The sequence below is a fragment of the Mustela nigripes genome, chromosome 7, assembly GCF_022355385.1.
Source record: "Mustela nigripes isolate SB6536 chromosome 7, MUSNIG.SB6536, whole genome shotgun sequence".
NCBI classification, from domain to species: Eukaryota; Metazoa; Chordata; class Mammalia; order Carnivora; family Mustelidae; genus Mustela; species Mustela nigripes.
The window spans coordinates 1,114,568-1,138,136 of record NC_081563.1 but is presented as its reverse complement, the minus strand read 5'-3'; the positions used below and the strand labels follow the sequence as shown (position 1 = coordinate 1,138,136).

The following is a 23,569-nucleotide window of genomic DNA, read 5'->3' as shown; positions in this document are numbered from 1 at the left end:
CATCTGTGTGTGAGGTGTGCTGCATGGGTCTGTAACCTTGGTGCTCCAAGAGCTCCTGGTGGACGGATGCAGGAGGAGCTGGGGGCCGGGTTAGGACTGGAAGTGCATACGAGCGAGGGTGAAGTGTCTCAGGAGAGTCAGGGCCCGGGAGCTGCCACAGAGACGTGCAGAAGAAGGAGACTGTGTGTGGCTGGGCTGGGGGGGGGGAGGGGCTGGGGAGTCAACACAGCATCGAGAGCCCCGACTTCCCAGGGACGCACAGATCTGCACCACACCAGCGTTCCTGACGAATGCTTATTGAAAGTAATCGTTCTTTCATTGGAGAGTCAACTAAATTAATAAAAACAAGGCATTTTAGTTCTCAAATTCTCAAAGGGGCATGGGCTAGAGCGTTGCCGTCATCATAATTAATTCGGGAAGATAAAGCACTCTGCCCTCCGGGAGGTGTCCCCGCGGCTTGCCTCCCACGCACCCCTGCTCAGGCGCGCCCACACTCAGCGCTTGGGACCTCTGCTTCCCAGGCAGTGGAACCGCAGGGCGGCGAGTGGGACCACTGAGTCCCGCCCGCTGCTGTGTGGCCGCGTGGATGCAGGTGCGTGTCCTCACCGGCGCTGTGGACCATGACGGCACCTTCCGGACTCGGTCGCTGCGGGATGATTGGCTGCAGATGAGGGGTTCGAGGAGGACCACACAGCCGGGTCTCCGCCGGGCTGTCTTGGGGGGCCCTTCAGTGTGGCCCCTGCAGCTCTGCCACCAACACATCCCCGTGGGGCCAGCCATGGTGTCGCCTCCCGTGGGGCCAGCCATGGTGTCGCCTTCCGAGCTCCCCACAGGCACAACAGAGACATCCGGCTTCTCTGCCAACCAGAGTGCAGCTCTCGGGACATGGGTCTTCTCCACGACACTGTTGAGTGTTCCAGAGCCCTCAAGCCTGAAGGGGCCAGAGCTCACCAACCCCAGTGTTTCTCTTTGTGTGAAGAAGCAGGGGTCCAACAGGTTCGTGGTTTGTCCCGTTCCCCTGTGCTGTCTTCCTAATGGCGGGCACGGGGCTGGGGCACAGGTTGGGTCCTGGATGGTCCTCTGTACGGGACTGCCAGAGCGTGGGCGGTGGCTGGGCGCATGGGTGAGGGGTTTTACTTTCGTTTATGACGGTGAATTGTAATGGTTGATATTATTCTGGGCTGTAATTCGGCAAAAGGCTTCCAAGAAGGAAATGCAGACCCGGCGAACAGGTGACTCTTCATAGAGAGGGAAATATGAGGTTTGAAGAGTTATTTGCAGTAGAGGGCCCCAAGCAGGGAGCAGCCTGGGGAGCTGGATGTTCTGTGCTGAACTGTACCCTCCCCCCGTTCCTGTGTTGAGCTCCTAAGTCCCGGCACCGCAGACTGTGACTGCGTTTAAAGATACAACCCTTAAAGAGGTAGTTAAGGTCAAAGGTGGGCGTCAGGACGGGCCTGAATCCAAGACAGCTGGAAAAGGAAAGGAAAGTTGGACGCAGAGAAGGTGTGCGCAGACGGACGCACAGACAGAAATATACACGGACAGATGGGGGCACAGACAGACGGAGGCACAGATAGATGCAGACAGACAGAGTCACAGACAGACAGGCGCAGACGGATGCACAGACGGACAGACGCATAGACAGAGGACAGACCACGTGAGGGCACAGCGAGAAGGCAGCCGTCCGACGCCGGGCAGACCTGCCTGGGGAGAAGCCAGCTCTGCCGGCACTTCGATCTTGGACTTGCCACTTCCAGAGCTGCCACAGAGAAAATCATGTCTGGTACCTGTCAGGACAGCCCGCGCCGACGGAGGCCCCGGCGCGGGGCAGATGGGAAGGTGGTGAGCGCGAGGTCTCCTTCAGACACGTGTGCAGAAGGCCGCCATGGGTATCCTTCACGCCAGTTAGTCCAGCCGGCGACCTGACAGGGGACAGGCTAGGACTTCAGTAGAGCTAGGGAGATAAGGGTGAGGCACTAGCTCAGAGAGGGCGAGCAAGTCCAGCCGCACACACAGCAGGGATGTTTCTGAGCTGGGGCTCTCACCGGGACGCTGAGTCTCCAAGGCGACGTGCTGCGTCTTTCAAGGGCACCACCCAGGAACCCGTGGCCAGACTGGGAGGAAGACGGGCTGGCTTCTGGGGGAGAGGGCAGGAGTCACTGGGGAGGGAGGGTGGGGTGCAGACCTCGAGACAGTGCCTGTTCCCGTGGGCAGCTTGGCGGCGTGACTCCTGCCCCACCAAGAAGAAAAGTTGTCGCCATGTGTCTGGGCGCAGCCCTCTTCCTGGGCAGCCCCAGATGGCCCCCTGAGTCCCCTTTCCTTGGTTCCGGGGATCGGGCAGCCCAGACCGCCCCCTCCTCGAGGACAGGAGCAGCTCCCCACCCTGCCCCCCGGCCCTGTGCCTGCAAGTCCCGACTCCGGAGTACCTGTCCGAATGCAACGCCGGCCAGCGGGGGCCGAGGCCCACCCCTGCAGTTTGCACAGGGGCAGTTGGGGCGCTTGAAACGCCTGAGGTGCTCGTGAGCTCTGAGCAGAAGGGAGAACACAGGGCTCGACCCCTCCTCCCACGCACCCTCCTGATGCCGGCAGAGCAGGGCAAGTTTCCATCACGGTGACTTCGGTTTAAAGTAGAAAATGGCACTTACTTGTTTGCAGGCTGGGCAGAGAACCGTAAAAGCCAACAGACACAGTCCTCACCCCACCAGGCCCCGCAGAGAGAGGGCAGTGGCACGTCTGGCCGGAGCTTCCCCAGCCAGGAGGGGATCGCCAGGGTCCAGCTAGAATGCAGGTTCCCACGTGGTGGTCTGGGGGCTCCCGACTCTGCAGTTCTAACAAGCTCCCCGGGGCCGGGCGACAGGGAGGGGACTCCTCCGGGCACTTGCTCTTCCCCCTACAGCAGCCTGTGGTGTCAGACCAGTGAGGACCATACTCTATGCTCCAGGGGAGCACGTGTCCCTGACACTCAGCTGCGAGCCAGGCACTGGCTCTCCTGGAAAAGAGGCCCTTCTGGGGGCGGCCCCGAAACATGTGGGGCCCCCTGGGCTCCAGGGGACCTGTGTTGGCCTGACCTCCAGGCTTCCCTCACCCCCATGGGAGGGAAGCCTCCAGAACGGCCTTGGCAGGAGCAGCTCCTGCTCAGAGCTCCGCTGGGACAGTGAGAGGCAGCACAAGTCCTGCAGAAGGCAGGGGCCCTCGGACACAGCTTGTTCGCCAAGTAAACCTCCCAGAATTAGTAGTTCTGTCTCATCCAGAAGCTGAGTCTCAACAGAGCATAATGAGGGCCCTTGGGTGGTGCCAGGTGGGCCCTGGGAGGCCAGAGGAGTCACCTGTCTCCGTGTCCCCAGGTCCACTGCGAGCTGGGCTGTGACCTCACAGGTGCGAGGGACTCTGTCCTTCCTACCTGGCACAGGATTCCAAAGTACTTCTCAGGGAGAGTCTGCCCCAAGTCGGCTTGATGACGGCTGCTGTCGTGAGTGACCGTCTTCGCCCCAGCAAATCCCAGGGGCGCCAAATTTCATCGCTAAAGGAAATGCTCTGCAGCATTTTATTTCCTCTCTGAAATATTTCTGCCCCGGGACTCTCAAAGGCAAGATCGCGCGAAGCGATCAGCTCCAGCCAAACGCCTCATCTTCCAAAACCTGGAAACTGGGAGGCGTGCGGTCTTCTGATGGGAGCGCCCCCCGCCCCCACAGACCTGTGCCCAGGATGGCGCGGTGACAGCCGGCGGACTGGCCTCCCTCCAGGGGAGCATGTCCTCGGTGCTTCCGAGGGGCTGTGCCCTTGTCCCTGTCCTAGGCCCTCACCTCAGCTTGGGCTGGAGGAGGACGGTCATTCCTCTCTTCACACTGACCTTGGGAGGAGGGACAGTTCCGACGCCTTCCCTGGAGCCCGTTCTTCGCCGTGGCCAAGCTGGGCCTCAACAAGCTGGCCTGTGGGGCACTTCCGTCCCCGCTCTGGAGCAGGGCAGCCCATCCCATCTGGGGACCAGAGGACACTGTCCTGTGTGTGGTCCTGTGTGGGCATGACGCCCTCAGGGGGTTGCATGGGCTTAGACGGACAGGGCAGGGGCTGAGGGGTCGTGTGGCCACTCCCGTGGGAGGCTTCGGCGTCCCGCCATGCGGGGTTCGCTCTTTGTCCCTGAACCGGCTGCTTGCAGGGGCCCCGAGGCTTGGCCCTCACGCCCACGGTGCATCTGACCAACGCCGGCAGCGGGAAAGGCGTTAGCTCCGAAGATGGGTGTCCGTGGGGTGTGGGCCAACACCGGAAGCGCTTCCCGTTCTGGGTGGGTCCGCGAGACACACAGTGATGTGCCCCACATCACCGGATCTCTCCAGGCCCAAGTGAGGGGTTCACAGTCCTTTCTACATAGAAAACACTGAGGTACACGGCAGTCAGCGAGTAACTAACACGTAACTGCTAGAAAGACCCAGTCGGGAGCACCTTCCTCTCCTCTCCCGAGAACTTCGGGGCGTCTGCCCCCCACACCTGGCTCAGCTCCCTGCTGACAGAGCCCCGTGTCGTCAGAGGGGCACCACAGGTGCACGGGGGGACACGGAGGCCCCCGCTCATCGCAGGAAAGACTCCCCTGGGAGGCACAGAGGGGTCACCAGCCCTGGGCACAGCCTTCCCCCTGAGTGTCCCCACTGTTCTAGGAACACGGGCGCTGTGGCCGCGGACCCAGGGCCATCTTGGGACCACAGAGAAGGGACGCGGAATCCATCTGGGCAACTCTGGCCCTCACGTCCTTGAGCACCGGGACCGAGACCGGCACCGCCCGGCTGCGGCGTCCTCCGTGCACACACCACAGAAACTGGGAAGAAGCACACACCCTTCAGCCTCTGTGGCGTCCTTGCGGCCAACTGCTGAACCGGCTCCGGCCTCGCATCTGCCCGTCTTGCTGCTCAGAAGTGGGCTCGGGACGGTCGTCACCAGAGCGAGCAGCACACGTGTCCCTAAAGAGCTCTGAAGCCCCGAGTCGGCCTCCTCAGGAGACCAGCGCCCCCGGCGGGGTCCCGGTGCTGGCCACAAGACACACTGCCCCCGGGGCGGAAGGGTGAGGCTTCCTTCGTCCTCCAGGTGCCCCGACCGAGGGGGACACCGACCATTCCGGGGCTGGGCGGAGCTGCCGTCCCTCCAGAGGCTGCCTGAGCAACATCCCAGGTGAAGTGGGTGATTATAATTAAAGTCTCGGAACCATCGAAGACCATCGGGGCTTCTCTGCTCCAGAGGCTGACGGCTCCCATCGGCAGAGGCGCAGGTCACAGGAGCCCGCGCACACAGGGAGTGGGGTGTCCTCAAGAGCCCCGGCTGGCAGGCTCAGCCTCTGGGCTGTTCACCCGCTCCCTACGCGCTGGCCTGACCCACTTCTTCTACTGGGCTCCTGCCTGGGCCTTCCAGGACTGGGGCTGCTCGTCAGGGGCTTTGGGCGCAGACCCTGCAAGTCCGAGGAAGGGGCGAGCATGTGTAAGCGCAACAATCCTGTACGGCCGCGGGCCTCACAGAGACCTTGGAAAAGCCACCCGACTGCCCTGTGCCTCGGTTTCCCCATCTGCAGATGTGCAGGACGCGACCACTTGCTGCCTGGGGCGATGTTAGGACCGAAAAAGAGGCTGTGGCCGGGGGACAGTTCGGGCCAGTCTCGGGTCGCCGTGGCCGCTGAGGTGAGCGCTACACGCCGAGCAACGGCCGAGGCTCCGGGGTCTCGTGAACCGGGGGTGCGGGCGGCTCTGCGGCACTGACACGGACGCCGCGCGGTCAGGCTCCCTGGGAACCACCTGCGGGACACCTTCATCTCACAGATGAGGACGCGGCCTGGAGGGGAGAAGCTTGTCCAGGGCCGCCGCATGGGGCGCTTCCGTTCGGTTGGGGTCTGCCTCCCTCTGCAGGCTCTCGGCCGTGCCCGGGGGCGTCCGCTGGACCCGCGCCCCTGAGCCCCCGCGCGCCCCCCCCCCCCCCCCCCCCCCCCCCCCCCCCCCCGCGCCTCCTTCCCGGCCCGCGCGGCAGGCGTGTCTGCGGAGGAGCAGGTCGGGTCGTTAATAGCAGGAACTATTTTTAAGCAAACAAACATCTATTCAGGGCAGAACCCAGGGAAGATGAAGTGCTTGTGGCGCGGGGGGGGGGGGGGGGGGGCCCCGGGGAGGAACCGGCTTTAAAATAGCCTCGGACACCACGCGGGCTGGGGCAGGGCTCACGTGTCTCCGCGCCCCGACCCGCAGCCGCCTCGCCCTCGGCCCGACGGGGCTGGGACAGCGGCAGCTCGGGTGGCGCCGTCTCTGCTGTGCGCCCACCTGGCTCGGATGAAAGTCAGCTTTAGTGCGACCCGTTACAGAGTCTGGGGACGCTCGTGCCCCGGGACCCAGGGCTGGTGGGCGGAGGCACAACAATGACGCCAGTGTCATCGGGCCACCGGCGCAAGAGGGACAGCGCTCCAGGAGACGGTGCGCACCGTCGGCCGCGACCCGTTTTCACCTCGGCGGCAGAGACGGCAGGAGAAGGGAGGCTGGAGGTGCACTAAGGGGAGCGAATGGCCCAGCAGGACCCAGGGTGGCTCCTGATTAAAGCACTCCACTCTCAAAGCTGAAGACGGAGGCTGATGGTGGGCCTGGCCTAACTTGGGGAGGCCCTGGACCAGGGAGACCGAGGAAAAGGGTTTGAGGGAGCGTCTGGGCCGCAGACCTAACTGAGGCCACCAATATGGCAGCAACAGAGCAGAAGGCAGCCCGGCAGGCAGGTGTGGGGGGGCTCGCAAAGATTGGGGGTGGCTGCTCAAGCCCACGAAAACATAGTCTAAATACATCGGAACCAGACATCCAGCTTGTCGGGTGGGGATTCTGCACCTGCAAGCCTGTTTTCTTCCCTCTACTCACTTCCCCATCTGCAGGTGTATGTTCTGCTCCCAACAACCGAGGGAAGAGATGGTGTGGACAGTGTTGGACAGTCCTTGCTTGTCTCGGGGTTGATTTCTAAAATCCGTACAGCAGCAGACCGTGTCCTCTCTGACCCGTCGTGATCACAACAACCTCGCCAAGTGGACATCCCCATCTCCCTCGACCGGTGGCAGAGCTGGGGTGATGGAGGCTGCGGGGGCACGCCCGGTTTCTGCCATGGACGGCTCGGCACAGCTTCCCTCCCTGGACCATGGGCACTTTATTGTCCTTGGCTTTTTGTTCAGAATCTGGTAGAAATAGTTTTTGGTGTGAAATGATGGGATTTTTTTTTAGCAGGATTGCTACAAATGCCATGTACAGCATTGGGGCACCACTTCTGGCACCAGGCCCCAGAAGCTAGCATCCACAAAAGCAAGTCTTACAAATAACGACAAGACAATGGTCAGAAATGGGCAGAAAAGTTCCTATATTGACTAAATTTTCTCTTGGCGAGGCCTTGTCTCCATTTCCCACACCCTGTGACTTCCTTGAAGTCAGGGGTCGTATCTGTTTATATCCCCGACGGTTCCCATCTTTGCTGTCTAGGACCCGTAATTCCTCAGCAACTTACCAGTGACTTAACATCTATTTCACCTGTTTGGTGATGAGCAAAAGGAAGCCACTAAGACTGGAGGCTGAGATCGACTGCTGTGGAGTCGAGCTCTCCGTCTATCTGTCCACGTCCTTCTGAAAACTCTTAAGACTCTGTTTTCACGACTGAGCTAAGGGGACGATGTCCCCTTTGTTATCAGGATTTACTCATGACATAATGCACAGAGCAAAGTGTGTAGTACAAAGTAAGTTCTGTGTAAAGTGTAGGTAAAATTAATAATAATAATGATAATTAATAATAAGCTTGGAAATAATAGACATGGGGTAGAATGATGTCGGCAGGCCGTGATCTAAAGGAGAGTAATTATACCCCTAAGATCAAAGCAAAAGGAAATCAAAGATGGGACAAAAGGAGTAATCACATCGTGGAGGGGATGGAGGTTACGCTGGGAGTTCATCTTCTAGCAGGGGTCAAAGCTTCATGCACGCAGAAACAGGTCTTATTTATTCCAGTGTCAAACTCACTCTAAGTATGTAATGATGGTTTGTTGAGAAAAAGAGTGGAGAAATAAAAGTTCTGGCAACCAGGTTGATTCTGGATGGGAAACCACCCAAGGTGAGAGTGTTTCCTTAGAAAAGGTATTAGCATCCAACAGTGGCCATATACTGCCTCTATTCACGGAAGTTCATCGCAAAAAAAAAAAAACCCTAGAACATGCATAAGTAATTTGAATGTGTGTGTTGGATACTGAGAATTCATCTTGCTAATCACTCTTCAAAACTTACAGGGTATGTATGCACATACACATACTCTCTCCACCCACCCCTCCATCCTTCCGCACACCCACACACCTTCCATCCATCCACCATCCAACTACCATGCATCCATCTGTTCGCCCAGCCATCCGTCCGTCTGTCCATCCATCCATTCCATCCACTGGTCCATCCATCTGTCCATCCATCCCTATGTCCTCTGTCCACTGGTCCACCCACCCTCCGTCCATCTACCCACCTGCCCACCCATCCACACACCCATCCTTCCTTCCACTCATCTGTCCGTTCACCATACATCTACCCATTCTAAGTTTAGTGGGAGCCTACCTATGTCAGGCTATACAGTAGGAGTAAGAGAATAGAGCCTGAAAAAGTATGATTCTGGCCCTCCAAATTTCACTTTCCATTAAGTAGACAGATAATGTCAGAAAACAATCACTTTACACATAGATTCGGTTGCGCAAGAAGTAACTTTCCTGGGGATAGTAGTGGAATAGTCTACTCTAACATTGGCCATAACTTTTCCTTTCCTTCATATTTTTAATCATATAAAAATTCCTGAGTTCATAGCTTTGTCTAGCTAGCATTAATTTGTATAACTGTTGGTCAGCACTCCCCGGCTAAGAGATGTTTATGATGCTTCTCATACTATTAAAGCAACTTTACAAATTCCTAATTGTTTGCTGACTGCTCTTTAACTCTTAGACCACTTACTTGGAGACATCTCCAGTTATAAAGCTTGGATTTTATCATGAAGTTTGATAATTTTTCCTCATTTCATGTTGGCACATTCAAAAAATTATTTGCACAACGGTTTTTTTTTTTTCCTTTACCCATCATAGATCAAAAGCGTTCACCCTAACACCAGATAAATGCTGGGAATGGAGAACAGGGAGATTGCAAGACACACCCACCTTGTGGCATCATTGTGTGGGGAAAATGTGTGTTTGTGCTGAGATGGCTCGTATTTTGCCAACATTTTGTGTCTTATGGCTGCGTAATCACCATAAACAAAGCTCTCTGTATCTAGTGAGCTGAGCAGGGCCTGACAGAAGGGCAGGAGTCCCCCTCGTGTGGGCTTCCTGGAGGTGGTGGACGCTACGCCGGACTTGCAAAAGGCAGGGGACCACAGTGTATCTGACAGAGGGGCCGCCTCCTCCAGCATCATACACACACTTTCTGGGAAAAGACTGGAGAGGGAGCACTTTTGGGAAGAGTACCTGTGGAGAGAAGTTGGCCATGAGCTGTTGTGACAGAGCCCATCAGCCAAGCCCTTGGAGCCTGCGATGGCCCTTCAGAGCTCGGTCTTGGAGGAAAGGGAGCTGGGCCTTTAAGCCCCATGATGATGTCATTGATGAGAATGTCCCCAGAGACAGGTGGAGTCTGGATGAGGCTGTCAGTGAGGAGCAGTGCCAGGAGAGGGCTCGGGTAAGAGCTACCAGCCGCCAGCACTCCCAGCGAGGGGGTAGTGGATGCTCCGCTCTTCGGATGGTTGGGGGAGAAGGAGCTGGTGGGTCCCACAACACCCGCCCCACCCAACATCACCGTCCTGAAATCTGGTGCTCTCCCGTGGCCCATGTCCACTCCAGCTCCTTCCGTCCTCGGCCCTCCTTCAAAGCTTGCTTCTTGGGGGAGGGCACGTGCCTTCCTTGGTGTCCACTCCCCCTCAGTGTTCCAGTCTGCCCCCACCAGAACCCGGAATCATTGATGCCGAGATAAACCATGACCTCCATCTCTCCAAATGCAGCAAAGGGCTCTCAGTCCTCAGCGGACAAAGTGGATCCCATTCTCTTGTCTTCCGGGACCCCAGGCTCCTGCCTCACCCCATAATGGGCTGTGCCTTCAGAGCCCCCTCTATGGAGCCCTCGTCGGGGCTCAGACCTGCGTCCTCACCTGGGCGTTCGTTCCATGCTCTCTGCTGAGTACCCTGCACGCGGCACCCCCTCGCTGCCCTGCGTCTCCAACCCTGAGCTCCTCCTGCCATCGACAGTGTCTCAAGTGCACGAGCGGCTGTCCTGGCCTCACCTGGTCCAGAGTCCTCTGCTCACTCCAGAGACCTCGGACCACCACGTGTGCAAGCCAGAAAGCTGAGCCATGCTGGCCGCTTTGCCCTTATCCTCAAATTCCGTGCCCCGCCAAGCTGCACAGCATAGGTCCCCCTGCCTCTCTGCAGGTTCCCGCCCTGGCTCCGGCAGAAGCCGTTTCACGGCTCGCCAGGATCACCGCTTGCCAGGACCACCGTTCACCGGTGCCTTCCCCGCCTGACCTTTACTGACCCCTCGGAGTCTGGGTGATGCGCTGCCTGCCTACGTCCCGTGCGTCGGTGGGTTCCTCCTCCTTTTCACACACACGCGAGTTGCCCTCATTGTACCCATCGAGGCACTACCTGGTCTGACCTCCACCTGCTTCTGCAGCTTCTATGGCTGGGTTCTCCTCACCTGCCCAGACCAGACCCCTCTCGGGGTCTGTCCTCCCCACTTTGTGCCCGTGTATGTCCCCATCTCCTTCAAGCTAACACCGGATGATGAAAACCGTACTCACAGATGCACAAGAGTGACGCCGGAACCTTCCATATCCCTTGTGAACTGTGCACACCTCGCCGGCATGTGCTCCGCAGGTCTGCATGCCTGTCCACCCTGACTCTTACTGCAAGCAAAATTCATGAGATGATTTAAAACCTGACATTCTCATTCTGCTGTGGGCTCTGCGAATGTCAAGGCAATCCAGACGGCGCTCAGTAAACGGTTTTTAGGTGGAGAGATGGGCACAGGCTGACACATAAAGGAATTCAGCACCAAGAGCAGACACAAATTTTGATGTTCGTGTTGGCGGTGTCGAGTCTGGCATGCGTGTGAGGTCTGTGAGCTGCGTCCAGCATGAGCTCAAGCACACGGTGTTGGGGGTCATGGTCACAGACAGAACCACCCAGGGCTGGAGTCCAGTACTGGACCCTGGGAGCCAAGAGACAGGATGCAGAGGTTCCTAGAAAATACTAAATGTCCCCCAGATTTCATATGCCAAAGCCCTAAGCCCCAACATTTCAGAATGTGACTGTATCCAGACATAGGTCCTTTAATGCAGTCATTAAGTTAAAATGAGGCCTGTTAGGTGGGTCCTAGTCCAGGCTGACATGCGTCTAGTAGGAAAGGAAATTTGGAGACACTGAGAGACACCAGAGGAGCACAAAGACAGATGACCTACGACACAGGAAGTAGACCGGCATCCGCCAGCCAAGGAGAGGGGCCCCAGGAGACACCAACACTCCCGCCACCTCCGTCTCAGCCTCCGGGCCTCCAGGGCTACGAGAAGGTTAAGTCTCTGCCGGGCCGGCCCACCCTGCCTCCTGCATTCTCTTCCCGCAGCCTGAGCAGATTAATGCACGGGCCACAGTGAAAACCCGGGCGTTTGCGTCAAGGAATTCTGGAGAAGGGATTTTTTAGTGAACAGGAGAGTAATCGGTATTTTCACATTGCTGGAAGATCCAGTGAAAGAAGAACCGAAAATCTTCTGCTCAGTTTGACAGGGAGGTACTTGTCGTGGTGAGGCGATTTGCAGAGAGCGGCTCGTGAAGCTTGAGTGGGACTCGGGACAGGCCGACGCGTGCGGAGTCCAGCTTCTTGTGTGGTGGGAGAAGGTGGCGCGAAGGAGCGGGGAGCCGGGCGGTGGGAAGTGACCGTGGACCTTGGAGATTTTGGAGCAGGAGAGCAGGTGCCAGATGGTGCCGGCAGAGGGATGGACACCGGAGGGAGACCAGAAGGTCCCCGGGAGGCAGAGACTCCCACTCCGGCACGGGTGGGGAGCCACAGGCAGCAAAAGACGGAGACAGACGGAAGGAAGGGCGGGGACCCCGGTCGGTCCCTGAGCTTGGTGCTTGCAGATTGAGGGCGTGTGAGCTGCAGCCCCCAGGCTTCTTGTGCATCTGCGGCGCTGCGTCTGCTCATTCGGGGCGGCTCCCAGGGACAGCTTCGAGAATTTCAGCTCCGCAGCAAGAACATCTCCACGTGAACAGCTGCTTGTGATGATAGTGATAATAGCTACCTTTCACTGGGGGCCCGTCCCGGACCAGACAAGACACTAAGATCTTGAACTGGACTCTCAAGTTATAGTCTCTCCTTAACCCGATGCATTCAGTAGTATTATTACTATTTTGCAGATAAGATGAATTAAGATTCAGAAACGTGACTTTTTCTAGTGCACCTGATCGACACACAGAAAGGAATAGCTTGACTGGTAGTGAGTTCCCCATCTCCAATGGTACTTTTGCCTAAAACCTGTGATTGCTGCATAGACCAGCAGGAGTAATTTCTCCCAGAAGCAGGAGATACGGGGATCCTGGAGGCTCCGTCCATGAAGCGTCTGCCTTCCGCTCAGGTCATGATCCCGGGGTCCTGAAATCGAGTCCCGCATCGAACTCCTTGCTCAGCAGGGAGCCTGCTTCCCCCTCTGCCTGCTGCTCCCCACACTTGCACACTCTGACAAATAAATGCATAAAATCTTAAAAAAAAAAAAAAAGAAAAAAAAGTAGGAGATAAAAAGGAAGCCCTGTCATTCTGACTCCAAATACTCAAACGAGCCACTTGTTAGGTGCGCAAGAAAGATGGGGTTGCAGGGACCTGGTGGTACACGGCCGGGCCCCCCGGGAGCCTGGGCCCCATCAGGATCCCGGGCTGTGCTCACAGCTGCAGGCCGCCCCTCACCTCGCCCCATCCAGCTAGATCACCTGTACCGCCATCTGCTCTGATGCATATTGGGGTCACAAGTAACATTTCACGTAAAAAAACTTCTATGGGTAACAATACGGAAAAAAGCCATTGGAGTTTAAATAAAATTCACCTCTGTTCTGGGCCCAGGATTCTGTGGGAAGAACTTCCTTGCAGGGGTGTCTCGGCGACTGGCACGACCTTCTTGCCGGCGCCGCCTGGGCCCCTGCCCGCCCTTGAATGCCCTTGTCTGCCTCGCACAGAGCCCCCTCCTCCTCCACGCAGGTCGTCAGCGCTTCTCAACCTGGGGCACCCATCGTAAGCCCTGGGGCTCGTGGCGCCACCTCCAGGGTTTCTGACCCTGTGACCGGGGAGGAAGGTCACAGCCAGGGAAGTAGCGTCCAAGGGGCTGCGGATGCTGCCGGGTCCAGACCCGCCCTGGGCAGCCCTCATCCTCGTGGCCTCCCATCCCGGGAGGACGTGAAGGCAGACGCGGCAGACACGCTCTGTGCTCGCACGCACAGGGCCTGACTCAGCTGTCCTGCTGCGTAGAGCAGCGTCCCCGGGGCAGCCGGGGGCGGCAGGGTCAGTGTCTGCCTCGGGGAGCGGCTTTCCGCCGGGCACTCTAGGCAGAGGCGTGTCGTGTCGGGACGCCGGGAGGAGCACCCCCTGGAGCCGGTGCGCAGGGTGGCTCTGCCCCCAGGGCGGGGCGACGCAGCCCGGCAGCTCACCTCCTCCCTTTGTCTCTAACCTCCACTAAGTAGCACAAAGGATGAACGTGGGGGAGCCATTAGGAGCTCCCCTGGGGCGCGGGCTTCCGCGTTTCCTGCTCTCCAGCCCGGCGGCCTGGATCCGTGATGCAGCCGCAGCCGGCCTCCCCCTCCCCCGCCCCATCTCTGCTGCTGTCAGGCACCACGGGCAGCTAAGGCCAGCCCAGACGTCCGCTGGTTTGGGGAGACCCCCTTCTTCACCCTGAGTGCGTCTGTGCACGCCAGGAAGGGACACACTAGGATAGAAAAGCAGTAAGCCCTGAATGCAATCTTCCCGAGGGGCAGCCAGCTCGGGTGGGGGGCTGGGGCCGGTGGCTTCCTCTCTGTCTGGCACGAGGTCACAAAGCTTCCTGTCCTCCACCTGGGAGTCGGGGTGATCAGGGACCCCTGAACTGGTGGGAGGGTCAGGAGGGTGACGACCGGCCGTGCCCGGAGGCTCTCCTCGGAGCAGGTGTGTGGGAGGCCGGCACCCCTGTCTCCCTGTTTTATGAGCCACTCCCTGCTGCCCCCCCAGCACTCCCGCCCCAGCAGTATCCGACGAGCCGATCCTGGGCCTTCTTGTGACTAGGCTCCTGGCTGCCGTCCGTCTCTGTCCTTTACGACTCACACCGGCCCGCCTGGGCAGTGAGGTCATCAGGACAAGGCCATGGCCACGCACGCTGGCGCTGCCTTCCGGAGCTCTGTCACGCACCTTCTGTGGGGAAGGTCCCCTGAGACGATTTACAGAGCCTCTTTTCCCAGAATGATCAGGGGCCCTTGAGGGAATTTCTCAGCAAAGCACAACAGCAGTAAAAATAAATAAGCCTTCGCTGGAAGGGCGAACCAGGAGAAGCAGAGCACGGGCTTTAATTATGACGGGGGCGGGGGCAGCCAGACTGCAGGGCTCCGGCTGAGGCTCTGGATTCCTGATGGGGACGGCCGCTGGCGGGAAGGGCTCTCGGCGTCCGAAACCCGGGATTCAGACCTCAGCGCGCGCCGGCCGGGAGAATCACAGGCTGGTCCACCTGCAGCGGAGCACTTGGGGTGAAGTCGGACAGCGAGTTCTCACCTTACGGAGCGCCCCTTCTTTCTGCCGGGTTCACCCCTGCAGGGAGAGCGAACCCCACGCTCCTCCCTGGCACCCTGCGCCCTGACGAGCAGGGTTTTGTCTCCCGGCCCTTCCTCACGTCCCCTCTGGGAACACTGACCGGAGGACCGCCGAGGCAGACCCCGTCTAAGTGACGAACAGCGCGGCTGAGTCGGGAAGGGAGGCAGAACCCGGTGGAACCCGCCCTCACGAGGAGCCCCTGCTGGGGGGGGCGCTGTGACCTGCAGAGGAGCAGCGTGGCCTCGCTGACCGGCTCCGCGGGCCCCCAGGGTCGGTCGGTTTGGCCAGGAGCTGGTGGTGGGAAGGGGCAAGCCCGCGGGGAGCGCCTCGAATCTCTGTCCAGGACAGATTCCCTCGGCAGCCATGATTGCCGGCCGATTTGTCTTGCTCCGTTTTCAAACTGCACTCCTTACTCCGCGAGGGGATTGCGTATTTATTTTAAGGAAAGCAGTCCCTCGCTGTGTTGGACGCACGGGTGGCAGGAAAAGGTGGTCCCGACCATGGCTCGGGGACCGCCACCTCGAGTCTGCCCGCTGGGCTGAGGGGCTCAGGGAGCCGCTCCTCCTCGGTCTGCAGACCCTGTGCTGCTCAGTCCCAGCCCTGATGGCCCGATGGCCCTGTGCACCCCGTGTGCCCCCCACGGGCGGGTGGGTGCGCGGCTCACCCCCCCGCGTCACACGCCTGCAGCCACTCTGTCATCGAGAAGATGGAGCAGGGAGTGGAAGCCGGCGCCTGCATCTGCCCCGCACTTTGTTCAATCCAGACGTGTCTTCGCGGCACGCAGACGCGGCTCCTCAGCACCCTACCCTGAAGTCTCCGACCTCTCCAGGCCTCTGAGGGAAAAGGCGTTTCTTTTTATGTTAGAAGCTCATTTAACATTCAACCTAAGCATAACAAGAGCTGGGTTTCTCAAGTTCACTTCTGGGGCAGCTGTGGCCCTCCAAAGCCATCCGTAGAGGCCCACGTGGCAGGAAGGACAAGAGGTGCCCAGCCCACCCTGAGGCCCCGCTGAGCCGGACCCAGAGCCTCCTGCAGACCTGTGGTCCCTTTGCCAACGGGCCCCCACGGCTCCAGCTTCCTTCAGGTTCACTCCCGTCTTCTCCCAGCCCTGCTGACTCCCCTGATCCACACCACTGTCGGCACTGGGCGGCGGAGGCCAGGGCCTGGAGAGCGCCGTCACACGGCCACCGGGCGGCACAGACGGCCACACTCATGAGCCCGCAGGAGACACGCTCTGCCCCTGCCCCCACTATGGGCCCCCACCTCCTCCTTCCACGGCCTCTGACCTTTTTGCTAAAATCCAAGTACTTATAAGGTCCGAGAGGGCTTCACGTGTCACCCCAGAGGCCCTGCCCTTCCCCTGGAGTGAGCATCGTGGTGGCATCACAGATAGCAGGCGTGGGCGATGGAACCCCAGGGAAAGCTGTCTCACCGGCCTGGCGCTCCCTCTCACTGCCTCTGTGTTTCCCCAGTCCTAACTCTGGACCACATTCTCTGACTCGATTCCTGGCCTTTTGAAAGGCCCAACAGTATCTCACAGTGGGGTACACATGTTCGAATGGAGCGTGTAAGGGCTCGCTCGGACACTCCAGCTGGGGAAGGGTCCCGTGCCAGTCCACGCACCTGCTGAACCCCAGCTTCACCACTTCTTAGCTGAGGGACGACGGGCCGGCGTGTCGTCCGTCTGAGCCGATCCCCTCACTCGAAAATGGGAGGAATCCTACCCTGCTCGAGGCTTGTTTGGAGACAATGTCGGTGAAACGCGCACAAGGGCTGGTTTCCAACGTTTCCCTCATCTTCTCGCCCCGTAAATGGATGTGGGTGTAGAGATCGGTGAGCAAAACCGTGGGTCGTTCTCGGGACACAGGAGGTGAGTGGGAGAGGTTAGGGGTGCTGAAAAAAGGCACCCGTCGGTGTCGGAGTAAGGGCTGGGAGCCCCCCAGCAGCTCTGTTCTTCGCTGGCTGGGGCCTTGAGGGACTGGCCCATCCCCACCCAAGCCCATTTCCTCGCCAGCGCCATGGGACAGCCGTCCCACCGGAAAAGGTTGCCGGGAAAAGTCACAACCACAGCGCACCACTGGGTTGTGTCTTTGTGGCCCTCAGGCCCCGCCCGGGCGTCCAATAGCCAGTGCCCCTCGCTCACGGGAGCCCAGCCCAGGCCAAGCTAACCAGCGTGGTCCCGCTGACGCGAGGCTTACAGCCTGTCAGGGACACGGGGTGAGCGATTCTCGCGCAGGGTTCATGCTTTCCTGGAGTGCAAACAAAATGACTTGGACCTCTGGATGCGGCTCCGTATGTGAGAGTCTTGAACCGCAGACGAGGGGTATGAAATAAAGGCCAGGGGGGCTTCGCATCAGACAGACCAGCGGCGCTCTGCGCCGGTCAATGTCTCTGTGTCTTGGCTGCGCCCCCACAAAACTGAACTTTAAACGGTGACCTCACCGGCCTGTTGTGTGCACTAGAGCCGATGTCTGTACAGGGACCCGGCTCCTGAAAGCACCAGGTGAAAAACAATCACCTGCTGTTATTATTACAACCCGGAAAAACCTGCGTCTCTGCTCAGTCTCAGCACTCGTCAGGAGCAGAAGAAACCAGGCAAGTTCGAGAGGCAGGAACCCAGAGCACCTGCTGTCTGGGGGAGCGGTGACGGGGTGGGTCGGCACACGGGGCTCGCAGGCAGCCTCCCTGTCCCCTGCACTCCGCGGTCTCCACGGCAGCCTTCACCCGCATCCCTCCCGTGTTCGTCCCTCTAAGGCGTGGTGGTCACTCCCTGTGTCCCTCTCCCAGTCACTGACCACTCAGTGCAGCAAGGTTCTGATTGCCTGAGCAAAGAAGAGACCCCTGTCCCCGAGAACTGGGAGGGGGAGGGTCACGTCAACGCCGGCGTGTGTGCGCGCGTAGGTGCATGTGTGCACCTGCTTACACATGCGTGATCTACATTTGTGTGATCTACATTTGTGTGTATGACCTGTACATGTGTGCGCATCTGCATTCGTGTGCACGTGTGATTGTGGATGACCTGTGCACGTGTGCGTGTGCCCTCACGTGGGCGTGTCCATATATGTATATGCACGCTCAACAGCTCATCCTCTTACCTCTGTATTTTCTGCCTGCTCCCCTCGGCAGTTGTCACCAGAATTCTGTATCTCCATCCCTCCAGACCCCGTTCCCTCTGCTGCTCTTGGCCAGTGTCCTCCTGGCTCTGACGCCCTCCTGTTGTCCTCGCGGGTGCCCTGCTGCTCCTGCAGACACGGCACTCACAGCAGCGGATTCCGCTGTTGGTCTGTCTGCCTCCATGAATACAGAGTGAGTTTCTAAGGCCCTGGTCTGAGCCGGTCCCGCATCTACAGCCAGTACTGCACTGTCTGGGGCATCGTAGACTCCCATGTAATGAGTAAAATGATGAATAAATGAAGTTAGTAAAATTAGCATCTAAATAATAGATGGGAGAAAGAACATTACTGATAAACCACTAACTCAAGTGTATGTATGTAATTAACTCAAAGAAATAATTACAGTATGTTAGCACAAGATCTCACGTTAAGCCGCAGAGCCATGCGGCTCAAAGTCACATCAGGGTACTTCAGAATTCCTATCATAGACTCGCCAGAAAACGTGCGCTAGACTTGGCCCAGAACCATTGTCAAACATCTTTGGGATGTTATTGACATAGAATAAAGTGGTGACTCGTACGGGCATAGCCTGATGGACTTCTACAGTTGTATATACCCACGGAACCACCACATAAGGAGACACCCAACATGTTCACCGCCCTTCCCACCCCATGAAAACAGAGTTTGCTCACTGCTTCTTCCTAAAAGACAGGACACCACAGTAACATCTAACAACCAGAGCCCTGGTTAGGAAGGGAAGCTCCAGCACGGCGGGACCAGTGTGCGGTGACCCCTCATACCCCACACTCATCACTGTGCCCTGAAGACAGCCAGCACCCTGCTAGGGGCTAAATTACGTTCCCCAAAAGGCAGAGTGAAGTCCCAGTCCCCAGCACTTGGGAATGTGATCTTATTTGAAAACAGGGTCTTTGCAGAGGTAAGCAGGTTAAGATGAGGTCCTTAGGGTGGCCCTAATTCCAGCTGTCCTCACACACAAGAAGAGCACGTGGTAATGGCACCGAAATTAGAGTGACACACCCGCAAGCCAAGGAATGCCGACTGTCACCCCCTCACCAGATGTGTGGTCCTCAGAAGGGACCAACCCTGCAGATGCCTCGATTAGAACTTTTGGTCTCCAGAACTTCAGGAAAATACATCTTTGTTGTGTTAAGTCACTCAGTTTGTAGTGAAGGCAGCCCTAGGAAGCGAACATACATCCACAATCCACACCTGTGACAGCTCACATCTCTGCTACGTCTTGAGAAATGTCTCACAAACCTTTCCTTTGCTCAGGCTCACAAACAACTGATACTTGTGGACACAAGGGAGGGACTGAAGATACAGTACAAGGAAGCGCTCAATACTTCCGGGGTTAAGGGACCAAGGTCACCCTTTTGCTGTCTCCCCAGTGCCCCAATGTTCCCTAATAGCCTACTAGTTTGGACTCGGCTGTGATACCAAAGTTGGTGATATGACATCATACCAAATGTTTATTCATAACAAAAGTAATAAAATCATATTCTTTTTCTAGTTTTTAGGTATCTGAAAAAACAAGAATCATATTGCAGGGTCACCGTCTTGGGCCCCTGAGTCCCTGTTGCTACAGTCTGGGGTCTACTAGTGCATATATAGTGGGCGGCTTCCCTGACCCTCTCTTGCTCATTGAGTAGATTCACTTCTCGTTTTGAAGACAGACGGTCCATTTCAGTCACTTTGCATGATCCGGGAACATCGCTCACTCTCTCCATAGGACGCATTCTCTAGGGCTTTTTGCCTTACGCGTGGATCTGATGAACTCCTTACTTGAAGGGCGCCTGGGTGGTTCAGTCAGCTAAGCATCTTCCTTCAGCTCAGCTCATGATCCCAGACTCCTGGGACTGAGCCCCATGGGGCTCCTGCTCTGTGGGACCTGCTTCTCCCTCTCCTCCTGCCTTTCCCCCTGCTTGGGCTCTCTTTCTCTCTCATAAATAAGTAAATAAAAGCTTTCAAAAATAATTCCCTAATTGACTTAGGAAATATTTACTGAGCATCTGTCAAGGCCCTGGAAACTATTCGGAAACGGAGAAAATATGAGGAAGTACCTACGACCTTCGTTCTGAGAAAGCGCATATCGTAGCTGTAGTGGGACCCACTAGAAAGCACATAGGCAGAGAATTTTTAAATGACTATTTCAGAATTTTCTATGAGTTTCAGAAGCTCATCCTTGAAATCTTTTTAGATCTTACTGGCACTATTCAATTCATAACACATTTTCTTCCTTGAGAAGAAATTTCCACTGGAAATTCCCATTACCTACTGAAAAGGGCATTTTATAGGGTTGGAGTCGCTGTCAGCTGAAGGACACAACCCAGGGCGTCGCACTGGGAAGTCTGTCACCGTGATGTGATCATCGCCTTCAGGCAGATTTTCGTACTTATAAGGCTATATGTGGCTCTGTGACCATGAAAATGTTGACTCATACGAAGACACTGGGAGTTTATCAGTCAAGGACAATTCTATCTACGGGATAGAATTTGCACGACAGGCAAAGCAGCTCTTGCTCGTATCTTAACAGTCAAGAAGACCCATAGCTGTGCCCGTGCCTCTCCGTCATGGCTTCCAGTGGGCTCCACTCTCCGTCACTGCTGGCGGCATTGCTCCGAGGTCCACACTCTCCTTTCATTGGTTGTCAAGAACGCAGGACATACTAGCTCCAGCAGAAGACATTCTGGGTAGCAGAACTTTCCAAGCCTTTTCTCATGTGGATCAAAGTCTCCGCTGTGCAGAGCTCAGAGCTGGGAGTTAAATGAGAAGATGTCGGGTGAGCTTCCTTATGGCATGACCGTCTGAAGAAGTCAAATGACTAATAACTTACCTGATTGCAAATGATCTTCTGGGGCACTAAGTCATTCTGGAAGGGAAGCGTGTCACACTGCTCACGGTACACTCAGGCACACTGGAAACTATTGCTCTGAAAACACTGACTGGAATATACATCTACCGCTCTAGAATGTTTCTTCATTCTTGAACGGTTGAACCAATCAAGTTACTCAGTTTCAGCAACAAGGATCCATCCTTTTCTCTGGGTAACCCAGAAAGCCTTTGGAAAGTATAGGATGTTTCCAAAGGAAGCAGGTGAAATGCTTAAGCTTCTGCTCTGTTGTCCTGTCTGCTTGGAATGGCATCCGTCCCCCCTCGTGTTCCCACCAACGCCAGATGACGGATTTCACTGACCTTCCCGACTGTCATGCCCTGATTCCTCTGCGCTCTCCTTCCTGTATGTTCTCCTATCCCAGCACCCGGTGACGCGTACCTGTTCAGGCCTCCGAAGTTCTTCTTTGGTGCTCTGAACGCCCTCGCAGCGGGGACCGTGTCTTGGGGCACTGGTGGATGTGGCACCCATGCTACAATCGGACCCGTGGGAGGAGCACGTACGTATCTTCTTGGCAAATGAATGAAAGCAAAAATGGACTGGGTGGACGCCCAGAACTGTCTCGCAATGACCACAGCAACAGCTGGCGTTGCGTGAAACTGCAGAGTCCTTACGGGCGCACCCACCGTGAGCGGCTACTACGCGTCAGGCATGTGACTGGCACTTCAGAGGCCGTGTCTGAGTCAGAGCAACAGCTGGGAAGAAAGGGTCCTTCTCCCTGTACCTCCCTTCCGTCCTTTTCACAGATCGACCCCCCATTTTGGTTGACTTCGGGTGTATTCTACACTGTCTCAGGCATCTCTGCCTACAGAGAGACGGGGACTCATGGGACACAGCAGATCATTTGCTCCGCTTCTGTTCCCACTCACTCTTCAACAGGCTCCTCCCCGAGGATGAGACACCGCGGAGCTGTGCACCTGTGCTTCCGCGACGTGCAGGTCAGGGGCGGCGGGACTCCTGCCGGCCCCGAGCCGGTGAGCTCCACGGCTGGCTTGACCAGAGCGGGTCCACGGGAAGTGAGTCCTCGGCCGCTTCAGGTCCCCGGCAGTGGGATTTCTGCAGGGCTACCCAAGCACCAGTGAGAGCAATAGAAGGAAATTACAAAGTGTTTCTTTTCTGGTTCCCAGGAACGAGTTTAGGGGGACGCCCGTGTTGTCTCTTGACTTACCAGCAGATCTGGAGGAAGCCGCTCCTCCAAGAACCCTCTTCTGGAGTTAGAGATGATCTTGGCCAGGTGGGAAGCACACTGTGCGCTCGAACAGGTCCGCGGTCCCAGGAGCTCGTATGCGGTGTGACTGTGGGTAGAGATGGTCAGGACACCTATCAGTGACAACATTATCACGTGTGGGCCAGTCGGGCTCTTGTCCGCCTCCAGCTCCACCAAAACTTGCCAAACAAATCCTCCCACTAGGTTTTTCAGATCGGATCCGTTCTCGGTCTCTGAGCCGGACCAGACCAGAACGGATACGTCATTAACTTTCTGTCCTTCGGGGCAATAACAAGAACTGGAATGTTAGGGGGAAAATAATGGTTTTTAAAGTTTCAGGAAATGATGAAGGAAACTGTGCAGATAAGGCTTCAGGATCACGACGCCTGGCGTAAACTCTTCAATCATCTTTCCTGTGCATATTCTCTCAGATTCAAAGCCAAAAGAAACTCACAAGAAGAACAACAAAAGGAAGATATTTCATCTCACGTGTTTAGTAAGTGCAGGGCGATACTCCTCACATGCTAATCTTTGAGACGACTATAAAGCCCGATGTTTTTTAAACAATGGGAATTAGAAGGCTTCTAAGCCTAGCAAGAATTTAGAAAAGATTGGACTTGTTGCTGACATTAACTAATTATATTGACTCATCAAAATCATTGTAAGAAATTTCCCGGAGAGCCGAAATCAATCCATAAACGCGGTTTTAATCCCTGTCATGTGCGTCACACAGGGTCTGCCGCTCCGGGTGCTGAAGTCACGGAGCCTCCCTTCCCGGCAGGGCGGCACCTGCAGAAAGAGACAAGGCACGTGCCTTCCATGACAACTCAGGATGCTCCCAAGCTTTTAGGAGAGATCATTCTAAATTACGGCACCACGTTGTCAGCTGCAAATTGCGCACTTGCCAAAAATATCAAACCAAAGGTTTTCTCCCCACCCCAGAGCTGCCTTTTCTTGATTTCTTCAAGAAACGCCTGTTGAGTGACCACCAGGTTCTGAGCTCTGAGCCGCGTCGACGGCCGTGAGAGCAGGACCCGTGGAGCCGTGATGGGTTTGGGAAGGGCATCAGGACTGCGGCGCTCAGGTGCAGGGAGCGGGGGAGGGATGGGGACCAAGGACTTCCCCAGCAGGGGACCGCCTGAGAGGGCTCTGCAGCTACTCAGGTCCCCGCGGGGGAAGGCAGCAGAGCAGAGCGAGGCCCCGTGGCACCTGCAGGAGAAAACCCACCGTGTGGTGTGGCTGCACCAGGAGATGCAGAAAGGTGGCGGCATGGGAGCCGAGTGGGGCCGGGCACGCGGGGCGCACACCTGCGGGGTTCCCCCGAGACGGGGAGGACGCGACCTGACTGCACGTGCGCAGGCGGACTCCGGCTGCTCCGTGGGAGATGGAGCCCAGAAAAGGGCCCCAGAGGAGCCACAGACAGGGAGAACAGTATGGGCCCAGGTCACTAGTGCCTGCTACTGCCAGCTCCAAAACTCAAGAACTTTTTAAGGGGAGAGCGGATGGAAAAAGACCAGAAAGCCTAGAAT

At 57.1% G+C, this 23,569-nt stretch overlaps 1 protein-coding gene across 1 annotated transcript in view; it reads left to right on the top strand.

The window, feature by feature from the left end:
- Positions 1–586: 586 nt before the first annotated feature.
- LOC132022173 (collagen alpha-1(I) chain-like) overlaps positions 587–23,569 on the top strand; it is a 96,516-nt gene continuing 73,533 nt past the window's right edge. Inside the window, exons 1-5 of the mRNA XM_059407514.1 lie at positions 587–996; positions 1,758–1,842; positions 4,157–4,282; positions 4,989–5,053; positions 5,555–5,660. Coding sequence (XP_059263497.1) covers positions 587–996; positions 1,758–1,842; positions 4,157–4,282; positions 4,989–5,053; positions 5,555–5,660 — 792 coding nt within the window. The remainder of the gene's footprint in view (positions 997–1,757; positions 1,843–4,156; positions 4,283–4,988; positions 5,054–5,554; positions 5,661–23,569) is intronic.